General features: G+C 46.9%; 1 protein-coding gene across 1 annotated transcript in view; it reads left to right on the top strand.

The window, feature by feature from the left end:
- The first annotated feature begins 1,724 nt into the window (after window positions 1-1,724).
- SESN1 (sestrin 1) overlaps window positions 1,725-11,840 on the top strand; it is a 69,540-nt gene continuing 59,424 nt past the window's right edge. The window contains exon 1 of the mRNA XM_068160492.1: window positions 1,725-2,464. Coding sequence (XP_068016593.1) covers window positions 2,183-2,464 — 282 coding nt within the window. The 5' untranslated portion in view covers window positions 1,725-2,182. The remainder of the gene's footprint in view (window positions 2,465-11,840) is intronic.

The raw sequence follows: 11,840 nt of genomic DNA, 5'->3' as shown, positions 1-11,840 counted from the left end.
CCCCTTTTTTTCTCCTTTTTCAATGTGTGTGTGCTACGCACATAGTTCGTTCTGCATTTAATGTTTTGTATTCACTTTCAGTATTCACTTTCAGTATCACTAAGGTTGGAAGAGACCTCAAAGATCATCGAGTCCAACCTGTCAGCACAGACCTCATGAATAGAGTAGGGAGGACACTACTGCCCACTGCAGGCTTGAACTCACAACCTTCCCATTAAGGGTCTTATGCACTACCAACTGAGCCACTACTCCTGTTTCAAAGTCTGAATTTTAGCATGGGGAAAGCGTAGCTGAGAAATGTACAGTAATTATGTGAGACTCTGTTTCTGGTTTACTTGTAAGCCTTCTTTTGGCTTCCAGCACACTCAAAAGTGTAGGTTTATGACTGTCTTCATGTTTCAGCTGCAAATGGGTGGTTCTGCCCTTGTTTCCCACTTCTCTGCCATGATATAAACTGGATGAAGGAACTGACTTGGCCAAAAATTAACTTTATCCAAAAGAGTGCTTTTATCCCTGCTGGAAAAGTAAGGGAAACAGCAATCTTGTCCATTTGGTGGCAGATTACACTTAGACACAGAACAGCTGAGGTTGGAAGGCAGCTCTGCAGGTCATCTAGTCCAACTACCCAGCCAAACGGGGCCACCTTGAGCCAGTTGCTTAGGACCATGACCAAAGATCTTTTGAGTATCTCCAAGGATGGAGCCTCCCCAAACTCAATGGGCAGCCTGTGCCTGGTAACCCTCACAGTGAAAAAGTGGTTTCTGGTGTTCAGAGAGAACCTCTTGTGTTTCAGTTTGTGCCCATTGCTTTTGATCCTGCCACTGGGCAGCACTGAGAAGACCCTGGCTCCACCCTACCTGCATTCTCCCTTGAGGTATTTACATATGTGGAGAAGATCCCCCAAGCCTTTTCCTCTCCAGCCTTATCAACCCCAGCAGAGTTTGAATTAAAAACCCCTCGGTCTAACTGCAAGACTGCAAAACGCAGTTTGAATATTCTGGGGGTTTTCTTCCCCCTTTCATTTCAAGTGTTGAAGGTGCTTATATTTTGCTTGCATCAACTCTTTTTCCTTCTTGCTGATGTGTTTACTTAGCTACATCAAAGGCTTCTGTTGAAGCCTGTATCTGACAAGCCTTTACAGTTGCCTTAAACGCCTGTGCTTCACTTTTTGCCAACGCAAATCCACTACCAGAATTGCTTTACTCCTAGCCCTGAAGATAATCGTTTTGTTGGGAGAAGACCTCCAAGATCATTAACTGCACACAACGCTGCCATGCCCCCAGAACCACGTCCCCAAATGCCACGTTCACACGTGTTTTTGAACACCTGCAAGGGATGGGGACTCCACCACCTCACTGGGCAGCCTGTTCCAAAGCACTTTTCCTTATGTCCAGTCTAAACCTCCCCTGGCACAACGGGAGGCAAGCCATCTGCTTGGGATAACCTGCTGCATCAGAACGAAAAACAGCAGCAGAAAACAACCCCACGGGGGGCACTGCGCACAAGTACGCGCCGCGGCTCGGTTGGGTTCGCGCTGCGCGCTGCCTGGCGGGACACGTAGTTCTCTTCCATGGGCCCAAGGGCCGGAATACAAATCCCAGCACCCCCTCCCGGCCCTTGCCGTTCCGGGTTGCCATTGGGCCGCTGGCTGCAGCTGCTGAAAGGTGACTGGCTAAAAGGTGCGTCAGTCATGCAGGCTCGCGGTGTTGGGTGGGGCTAGCCGCTGCCCCTCCTTGTTCCCACCCAGCCCCGGTGAGGGGTTTGTCGGGGGTCTGTGGCTGGGTGACCTCGGCATGCAGGGGTGAAGGGAAGGGCCGCCCCGCGCCGCGGCGGAGAGGCAGGGCCGGGGCCGTCCCCTTTTCTCCATGCCTGGGGCAGAGAGGAGGAGCCGCCGGAGCCGCGGGGTGGTGGCTGCCCCGCTCCCCTCCGGGAGAGGCGAAGCCCCAGCGGCGTTGCTCGCTCGGCAGCCCCGACCTCGGTGGGCGGCTGTTGGCGAAGGCGCCCGTCGGGGCTGAAGGAGCTCCCGCCCGCCCCTGCCCCCCATGCGGCGCAGGCAGCGGGCTCTCCGCTCGCCGCCGCGTTTGTCGTCTTTGTGGGCGGGTTGGCGGCTGTCGGGAGCCCGCCATGGGGCGGCCGCACCGGAGCTGTTGAGGCGGCGGTGGAGAAGCAGCTGGACGGCCCCATGGAGGAGCGGGACGGAGAGCTGCGCTGGGACGGGCTGTGCAGCCGCGACGCTGCCACCCGCGCCGCCGCCTTGGACACCATCGGACAAGCCGTTCTCCGGCGTAGCGAGACCATCGCTCCCGTGGCGGCCGTGCCGCCTGCCCGGGCTGCCGACGGGCTCCTGGTTCCTGCCGCCCGCGACGGGCTGAGCGAGGTGCTGGCCCGTCTGCTGATGCTCTCCAAGCGCTGCCCCTTCCCCGACGTGAGAGAGAAGAGCGGGGCGATCCTCAGCGAGGTGCAGGTAAGCGCCGCAGCCTCCGCCGTGGGACGGGGTTGGGAGAGCCCCGCGGCCGCCTTCGGGGCTCTCCCGGTCCCGTCGCACGCAGAGCACCCTGGACTTTGAGCTGTGCAACGGCAGGTCAGAGATACTCGTGCAGCAATACATACCAACAGCCCCACTCCTGCTCCTGGCGAGGAAACATTTGGGAAAGCGTTACTAAAAGGCAGGGGGGAAAGCGTCAAGTTTTGGGGCAATCCGGCAGACACTTCAGCGATGAATGGCTGGGAAGTAGCTGGGGCATCCCGAAGGAAGTGCTAAAATGACAACTTTAATGCTCTAGTTTTGGTTTGCATGACCAGCGCTGTGGTATTACTAGTTGGCTTTAACACAAAAGCAGGGAAGACTTGGGTAGAAACATTCAGAGCTGGTAATTAAAAGTGTAAATCGGTATGGGAAGCTTTTGAGCTCGTGAAAGCTCTGTGAGACTTAAGCTCATCGCTACTACAAAATTACCTTTTTGGTGTTTATGGGTCAATAGTTTGCCCACTGGAATCAGTGAGATTGAAACTATGCTTTTATAGCTTATAGGCAGCCTAGCCAGTAGGGGATTAAATTTACTGACCTTTTATGTTAAGGAAAATACACGTTGCTTTGTACTCTGCCACTGTTACAGTCTAATTATAGTCCCTGGCGCTGCAATTCTCTTGCTCACCTAAAGTTTTTGCGCATGCCTTGAAATCCACAGGCAGGGCTTGCATAAACTGGTCCAGCAGCGCTGCTAACAATATTGCCTGCTGCAAGAGTAGGAAAAGGAAATTTGGGCATTTCTTTTAATCAGGAGTGGATACAGTGAGCTGTGCTTGGGGTTAGCTGCCTGATTGTGGCTTTTTTATCCCTGAACATTGACAGGTTTAATGTAGGGAAATCTAGGGGGGGGGGGGGGGGGGGGAGAAAACAAAACAAGCAAAAAGCCCAGACCAACCCTCCAACCCAAGCACGTTCCATAGATCATAATATATGGAATAGTCACTTGTGCTATGTATGAAAAATGCATTTATGTTAATATTTTAAAGGAACCATATAGGTCCATTCTATTCTATTATATTATAGGTCCATTCTTGCCTTGTCCTACTTTGAAGTGGTTAGAGAAATTGTGGATTATTGAAGCTGAGGGAGGCTCTGTTTATTTGGTCTAACTTTGCAGTGGTGTGCAGTGTGATAAATAGAGTGAAATTGATCCTGTACAGTTCAGGCTGCATGGGGCAATCTTCTTACAGCAGATTTTTGTCAGTACAAGCTACATGTACAACATATGGTCTGTGTGAAGGGCCTGACAGCCACACTGCCTTGCTTTAAACCCCCAACAAATAGAACAACCAAACCAACCCCTAGGAAAATTTGATCAAGGAGCTTTACATCAACATCTTCCCTGTTCAAGATTCAAATGAGAAGTGAGAGTGGTGAACAGAGTGTTCAGGGAAGGCTTGGCTTTGTCAGGCACAAGTTAGCAGAGTCTGTTCAAAGGCCAAACAGGTGGTGAGCCCTCACCTGTGTCTTGGAGGAGGTCAAAACACATGATCTCATAATTCCTTCATAGATTTTTGTGCCTGAACTTCCTGATGTCTTTGACCATTAGTCTTGTTTAGAGACTCTGTTACTAACTCTTTAAAATAGATCAGAAAGTTCTGGCAGAAAGTCAGTCCATCTTGTTACAGCAAGTTCAAATCCTATGGTCCTAGTTGGCTTGGCTAATAAAAATAGATGTGAAAGGTGCAATGGGTGTGTAACCAGCTGTGTGCACAGAAGCTGCAGTAAAACAAGTTAATCAAATACAGCATTAGGAAAGTCTTCCAGGGCTGCTTTTGTGCCTTCTGGGGGAGTAGATCTAAGAAGGAAGTAGTCTGTATTCTCTGAATATAGAGTGTCAAGTCTTAGTCCTTACAGTTGTGCTCATAAATGGACATTTTCATTGTAACATTTGGATTTGTGGGGAGCTATAATCCAATCTAAGTATTCCATTTTGGATGCTGTGGACAGCTGTCAGGCACAAAATGGTTTTTCTATTGATTTCATGGCCAGGAGGAATTGGACTCAAATCTCTGCAATGAAAATGGCAGATAAATTGTGTTAAATGAAGTACAATTATCCCCCAGAACTCGTGGCTTTCAGCAGTGATTCTGAGGATAAATAACTTAGTAACCCCACAAAAATACGCAGTCCTGCTCAGAACAGTATCAGTACTTACAGGGCTCACTTGTATTGCCTTCCCTCCCTGTGTTGGGACATGAGACAATCTTTAAGTGAGCAGCAGGATGTCCCACTGTGCTGCCCAAACCTTATCCTCTGCCAGCTTATTGAAGGACATAGAACCCAGGGCAGGAGAGGCAAATTTGAACCCAAAGTTGGTTCTGGGAAGTGGTGCTGACCTCCTTCTCTCTCCTTTGGGATGAACTCAGACTGGTTGTCTGAGCCTGGACTGATTTATTAAGGGTTTTCTAAATCTTCCACCCCCTCCTCCATGAAATGGAGAGTTGTGAAATGTGCTTTCTTCTTTCTGCCCTGCAGCCAAGATGGGTCGGTGAGGGGATCAAAGGTTTGACTTTGCCACGTGGTCTGATAGCTGTTTCTTTCTGGGTCTAGTGCCCTCTTGCCTGTCAGGATAAGCAACAAATATTTAGGCATGAGCAAGTATGCTGCTGGTGGGTTTGCAGCTTTGTGTCTGGAGCAAGTTGGTGGAATGCATTCTGTGGCTGGGGTAAGCTGCAGGCTTGGCAGCAGCCTGTGTCAGCATGGCAGCCCTCTAAGCCTGCTTTTGTTATGGTCTTCTTTTTTTCCCCCTGTAGAGAAATTCCTCTGAAATATGGTGGAATCCTAAGTGTGCAACTTGCTGCTTTGCTACTAAGAAATAGTAATGTTACTGCTGTCATTTTTAGCAATAGCATTGCCTGGATCAGAATCTATAGAGACAAGGAACTGCCTAAGGTGTAAAGTCCTGTTGACCTGACTTACATTCAGGCTCATGAGGTTAGTTTTGTAGATGCTATATATATATATATATTTAATGTGCATAATAATATGTTTCAGCCTAAAAGTAGATCTGGCTTCTCATTTCAATGATCATGTGTAAATAGAGCTAATTGTTTAAATGGATCTAATGACTCCTTAAACAATCTAACTTAAATTTCTCATTTAAATAGGGCCTAATTTCTCATTGAATCATTCAAACTAAGCTACATCATTCAAACCAAACTGGCTTAGTTTGAATCATTACAAAGCCACTACCAGCAAATCAGACTCTTTTCCCTAAACAAGACTTCCTTGCTTCTATTAATCAACCCAAAGTTGGTAAAGTCACTTTGACCTTGCATATAGTTCAGCTGCAGTGCTTTAACCAAGTGAAAATAGTTTGAGTGTTTGTATATGCAAATGTTTGGTGACTGGGGTGGGTTTTTTGAGGTAAACCCCAAAGAGATCCTAACTTTTTGGTGACTGCTTGCATTTTTGGTGTTTTGCACCTCTTTAGAACATACTGCCTGTGACCTGGCAGGAGAGCAGGCTGTTCCACCTTGTGTGCTAGGTGTCTGCACACCAACACAAGTATACAGGGAATGAACAGCAGTGGAAGGTCATAATGAATGATGATTAAAAACACTCTGCCCAGCCTCAAGTCACATCTGTTAGACATTAGACTTGGTGCCATGGTCTAGTCATGAGGTCTGTGGTGACAGGTTGGACTTGATGATCTTCGAGGTCTCTTCCAACCTTGGTGATGCTGTGATACTGTGACTATAAATCCAAGGTGTGCGTCAGCAGCTGGGGAAGAGATTTGCTGGTTCAGATCTCTCATAACCATTCAGTCTCTTCTGGAAAAGTCTGAGCAGAACATACTGAAGTATGAAGTAGGTGGATTAATAAAAGTTAGCCTTTCAGATTAACAAAGAGAATGCATCAGTGGGAAGCAGGTTCTACAGGAGGGTCAAGATGTTAGCCCTATGTAGGCAGAGCAGCAGAGAGCAACCCCACAAATATCAAACAGTGTGGAATTTGCCATGTAAAGCCTGACTGGGGGCAAATGCTTTGGTCTCAGCCTCTTTGAGAAGTAGCAGTCCCAAACACTTTCATTGAAGGGAAACCTTAATCATGAAGAAAAGAACTTTGCTCTGTGTTGCTCTCTTCCTTGGTGTAAACACAAACATACAGAAGATGGGGAACTGCTGCAGAAGGTGAATGCAGAGTGCCTGGGGATGCATGAACAAAACTGGGACAGCTGAATGCATCCTGAGGTGCAGCTACAAGGGGTATTGGAAGAAAGCAAGAAATAAAAGATCCGGAGATTAAAGGCTTAGCAGCTAATGCTGAGGTGATTGAAACGTTCTCTGAAATGGTTAATCCAGCCAGTGTAGTTAATAGCCGTGATAAAAGCACAAACAGTACTCTCCCAGACTGGCTGGGGGCAGGGGGGGGATAAGCAACAGACTTTTCAGTCTGGTAGGGCCTGAGGAAACTCATTCTGAGGTACTTAAAAGAAACCCCAGCCTAGCTGAAGCAATCTCCCATAGTGAATAGCCATCTCCAGACAGCGAAGTAATAGACTCAAAAAGGATGATGGTGCATAGCTCTTCAGTAGGGCTCAGTGGGATGGGATGAAGAGGATGAGGGTGGTTTTTAACTTTGCCTTAAAGAAAAGAATACTGGAGCAGTGGTGAAACACATCTGTAGTGCCTAGAAAAAAATAAGCAACAGCCAAAACAGATTTATCCAGGACAGGTTACTTTAAATCCAGTGTTTCTGTGACTAGTAGGAAGTACCTGGCCTTTGGCTCAGAGAGGTGTTAGAATGTTCATATCTTGATGTATTGGAGACCTCAGTACACATCTGAATTGTGATCTGGAAGCCACTGTGCAGTGAGTCAAATTAGCTGGCAAAGCCATGCCCAGAAATGAAGCAAGGTCAAGTCGCAGGTAGTTGGTACAGATTCTGCCACGTCCTGTCCAGCATGGTCTTGATCAACATTTCTGTGCTTGCTGAAGTGTAGATTACAGCCTAGGAGGGGAGAGTAAGAATACTGGAGAGCACCTGTGGAATTTAATATTATGTTAATGGGAGCTTGGACCTTATCTTCTAGACCTCTGGTTGTTTTAATCTCGGTGGGGTTTTTTTGGGAAGGAGGTTTGAACCACTTGGTGGTATGGTCAGCTAAGAAGGAGGTGAAGACAGTGTGCTCCCAGATGAATGGGAGGATGAAGGGAATGAGAAAACCTGAAAGGCAGTGTGAGCTAGAATGGATGATCACTTGACCTAATTTTGAGCAAGACTGGGGTTAGACATTTGGGGGGGAAAATGTCATGGACTAGCATGGCAATGCAGTGGCATAGACTATTGAGTCATGTTCATCATTGGAACTGCTTGTCTAAACTGGTCATAAATCTCATCAAGCAGGTGTCATGTGCTTATTTGATCTCAGCCTGCAACAGGCTGAATATTTCATAGTTTCATGGTTTCATTCAGGGTTGGAAGGGACCACAAGGATCATCTAGTTCCAACCTCCCTGCCATGGGCAGGGACACCTCACATTAGATCAGGCTGGACAGAGCCTCATCCAGCCTGGGCTTAAACACCTCCAGGGACGGGGCCTCGACCACCTCCCTGGACAACCCATTCCAGGGTTTCACCACTCTCTCATGGTGAAGAACCACCTCCTCACATCTAGCCTGCTGACTGGCTTATTTTCATTTTGTGTTGATAACTGCTTGGAGGGAGGTACCCCCCAAGTGCTTTCCCTTTGCTCACCAAGACCATAATTTCCAGAACTGTAGCCCTGGAATGGTGGTCTGGAATCTGTCTCTTACTGAAAAACAGTGGATGGCTGGGTCCCACCTTGTTTTCTTAGCCCTGCTGCTCTGATAAATGTAACAGAGTGCCATAGTTAGCAGAGGGCTGTATGCCACAGAAGAGAGGGGTCGTGTCAGCAGCCAAATATATATCATCATCTGATACGTGTCATCTTGTATTACACACACTGCCTGGGACCTAGGCCTGCTTGGCAGGGGACATGGAATGGAACACTCTTGCTTTTCCAAATCCTCACAAAATACTTGCATGGATTTAAACTAAATGAGCCTCTGAAAACTGATGGGAGGGTTTCTGATTGCAGCCAGAGCAGATGTGGTGCCTTTTTTTCCTCCACCACTGTATGGGACCAATAAAGCCTCTACCAGGAGAGGAGGTAGAAGTTCCCCTGTGCATAAACTGGGAGATACTTTCCCTCACAGCAGAGCTCACTGTCTCTGCTGGTGCATGCTTGTGATGAGTGAAACTCAAATATGCTCTTTGTTCTCAAATGGGTTTGTCCTGATGACTCTGGTGCTGCAGAATGGCCAACTTTCCAAATCTTCAATCTGCTTTTGGTGTGGTCTTTGGTAAATGACTTCACAGCTTTGTCATCAGCCTTTCTTGTTTTCAGTCTGGTTTGCCTTCCTGCACAACAGAAGTAAAGTTCTTCAGTGAACATTGAAATCTGAAGCTAGGCAGATCTGTTGGGTGGTGGGATTGGGTTTTGGGTTTGTCTGAGTTACTTTAACAATACCCTGCTGTATGGCAGTGATACTCCCCTGTGATGCCTACTGCTGGCCAGTCACCATGGAAAGGTGTCTTGGATGAAATCTGTAGTCTGCCCAAGCCCATGCATTGAAAAACAGTATCTTCAGTGGTGGTAGTGAATCTGATCCATCTGGAAGTTGTCAGGTCTCCTTGCACAATGCCAGTACCCAAATAGCTTTCTGTTTCCCCTAGTGCTGTTACATAAAGAGTGAATGAAGCCCCTTTCTTTGAGTTCACTTCAGAGCAAAAATAAGGGGCTTGTCTCTTCCAGCCATTAGGTGGAATGGATTTCATTATGTATTGTAGGGTGTTCCTTTCAGAAGCCACATGTCACTCTGCCAGATTGCTGGGTTAGAAAACATTTGGCTGTTAGGGATCAGGGTGTCTTTGTGGTGGTCAGATACTCTTGCTTTTTGCCTTTTTCCCCCCCCACTAGTAATGGGAGAAATACTGAAGTAATGATGCAGTGAAATGCTTAGTCTTATTCACAGCTTCTGCTGGCCTACAGAGGGTCTGTCCCTCTGCAGTGTTTGTTGTAAACATGTTCTGATCAGGTCTGAATGGTTTGTAGCAGGGCTGGATGAAGAAGTTAAGGGAGAAGACTTAATCTTGACGTGTCAGGGAATGTTTTGAGCAGGGGTGTGAACACACATGGTTAAACAAGCTGAAATTGTCAATAGCCCTTAGATTGCCTTATCTGCCTCCTCCCTCCCTCACCCTACTTGCCTGCTTTTGAGGGCTTCAGTCTGGTGAGCTTGTCAACTGCAGAATTGCCTGACCCTGGGAGTGTCTTTGTTTGGAGCAAAGAGTTGCTGGAAAACAGTGGAGGGATGCAGGGTAGCTGGGCCACTTCTAAAGTTTGGAGCCTTCCCATAACTTTTCCATGCTAGCTGTGTGCCATTCTTCTTGCATGGAAGTGAACTTTCCTTAGTCAGCTTTTTCTTGCAATGGTTTGGGGTAAGTTGGATCTGTAAATGTGGGGATTGATGTGACTCTGCTGGTGTGATTTTTCCCAGGACATCAAAACTGCTTTTTAAGTCTCACAAGTGAGGTGAGGCACGCACTTTGTACTGCTGCCTTGGTTGATCTTTATTGTTGACTGCATTGCAACCTGATCTGGTGGAAAGTGTCCCTGCCCATGGCAGGGGGGTTGGAACTAGATGATCCTTGAGGTCCCTTCCAACCCTGATGATTCTGTGAAATGCTTTAAACTGAAGACATCTAACAATCATTTCCTCCTCTCTTACTGTTACAAATGAGGTAAGCAACTGCAGGCTGTGCATTGCTGCCTTCTCGATAGATAGAGATGTATAAAAGTTTGTTTCCTGGTTTTAAAAAGCTATTATTATTACTACTTTTAATAGGAGCTAATATCTAGAGGTCTGCAGGGACCAGAAATACTTCTGCTTGAATGCATTTTGTAAATAAGAGCATCTGTGCTCCTGATTTAGCAGTTGCTTAACTCACACAAGCTCTGCTTTAGATGATTTATTATTTTTCCTTGCTTCTGCTGTGTGTTTTTTTTTCTAGAGGCAACTCTGGATGCTGGCTGTTCTTTTAAATTCAGAGCTCTAGATGATCCTTTCCACTCTACACTCCTGTATTCTAATGTCAACTCAGCCCTTTTGTCTTATGTTTCCTCACTCTTGTACAAACGGTGTGTGGGCAGCAGTGATCCTTCCCCTCTCTGATTTTGCCAGAAGTTTGGCTTTGCTTTAAGTGGCCAAAAAAGGCAACTTAGTTATTTATTTATTACAGTGAGAATTTGTTTTCCTCATTTAGTTAGTAAATAACTGTCTTTTATTAGGGGCTGCTGGCATGCATATTTGGATGCTTTTTGCTCACACACGGAGACCTTTTGTGCATGGCGAGGAGGCTTCAAACAAAGTGCAAAGCACGGAGAATTTGGAAGGTTTAGAAATCATAGTATCAGTCAGGGTTGGAAGGGACCACAAGGATCAGCTAGTTCCAACCCCCCTGCCATGGGCAGGGACACCCCACACTAGATCAGGCTGGCCAGAGCCTCATCCAGCCTGGGCTTAAACACCTCCAGGGACGGGGCCTCAACCACCTCCCTGGACAGCCCATTCCAGGGCTTCACCACTCTCACGGGGAAGAACTTCCTCTTCACCTCCAGCCTGAATCTCCCCACCTCCAGCTATGCAACTATGCAAAGTATTAAGTTAAAAACCAGAAGTTTGGACTTTGAGGTTCTGTAAAATAATAGCTCTTCCATTAGCTTGCCCCCCAAAGCAGATTGTTTAACAGAAGATTAGCTTGTCTCACTGTCACCAGTGCAAAGGGAGCGCTGAAGAAGCAGTCCCTTGTTTTGTCATCTCCCTCTTGACTTTTTCTTCAGGTCAGGGTTCCTCCTTTTAAAATAAACACAATGGAAAAGTACTGAATATACCATTGTGGGACAGAAGAAAATAGTTTTGAAAGCTTGAGTATATTTTGCTGTGGATAGTGAGTGTTTAAATTGCCAAAAATACGGCTTGCTGTCAGTACGCTTTTCTGTTCCAGTAAGTTGTTTACGCTTTAAGGGGAGGGGGGGAGGGAAGCTTAGCTGTCTCTCCAGAGCTCAAGTGGAACATGTAGGGTTCACTTGGACCTACAGAGATGACTTAAATCCAAAAAGTTAAGTGGTGTTTTTCCTCTTCTTTACCAGTTTCTTGATGTTTCCAGCCACTCTGACTTTCTTCTTTGGGTTTTCTTCTGGGATGCCTGGGGGTTACATTGCTGCCGGGAGCTTATGTTGGGAAGGTGAACTGATTTAGTTCTATAAAACCAAGTAAAC

Source organism: Melanerpes formicivorus, unplaced genomic scaffold, assembly GCF_026170545.1.
Source record: "Melanerpes formicivorus ecotype bairdi unplaced genomic scaffold, bMelFor1.0.p_v2 SCAF_50, whole genome shotgun sequence".
Lineage (NCBI taxonomy): Eukaryota > Metazoa > Chordata > Aves > Piciformes > Picidae > Melanerpes > Melanerpes formicivorus.
Note: the sequence above shows the minus strand (reverse complement) of the source record. Positions and strands in the feature narration are given on the sequence as shown.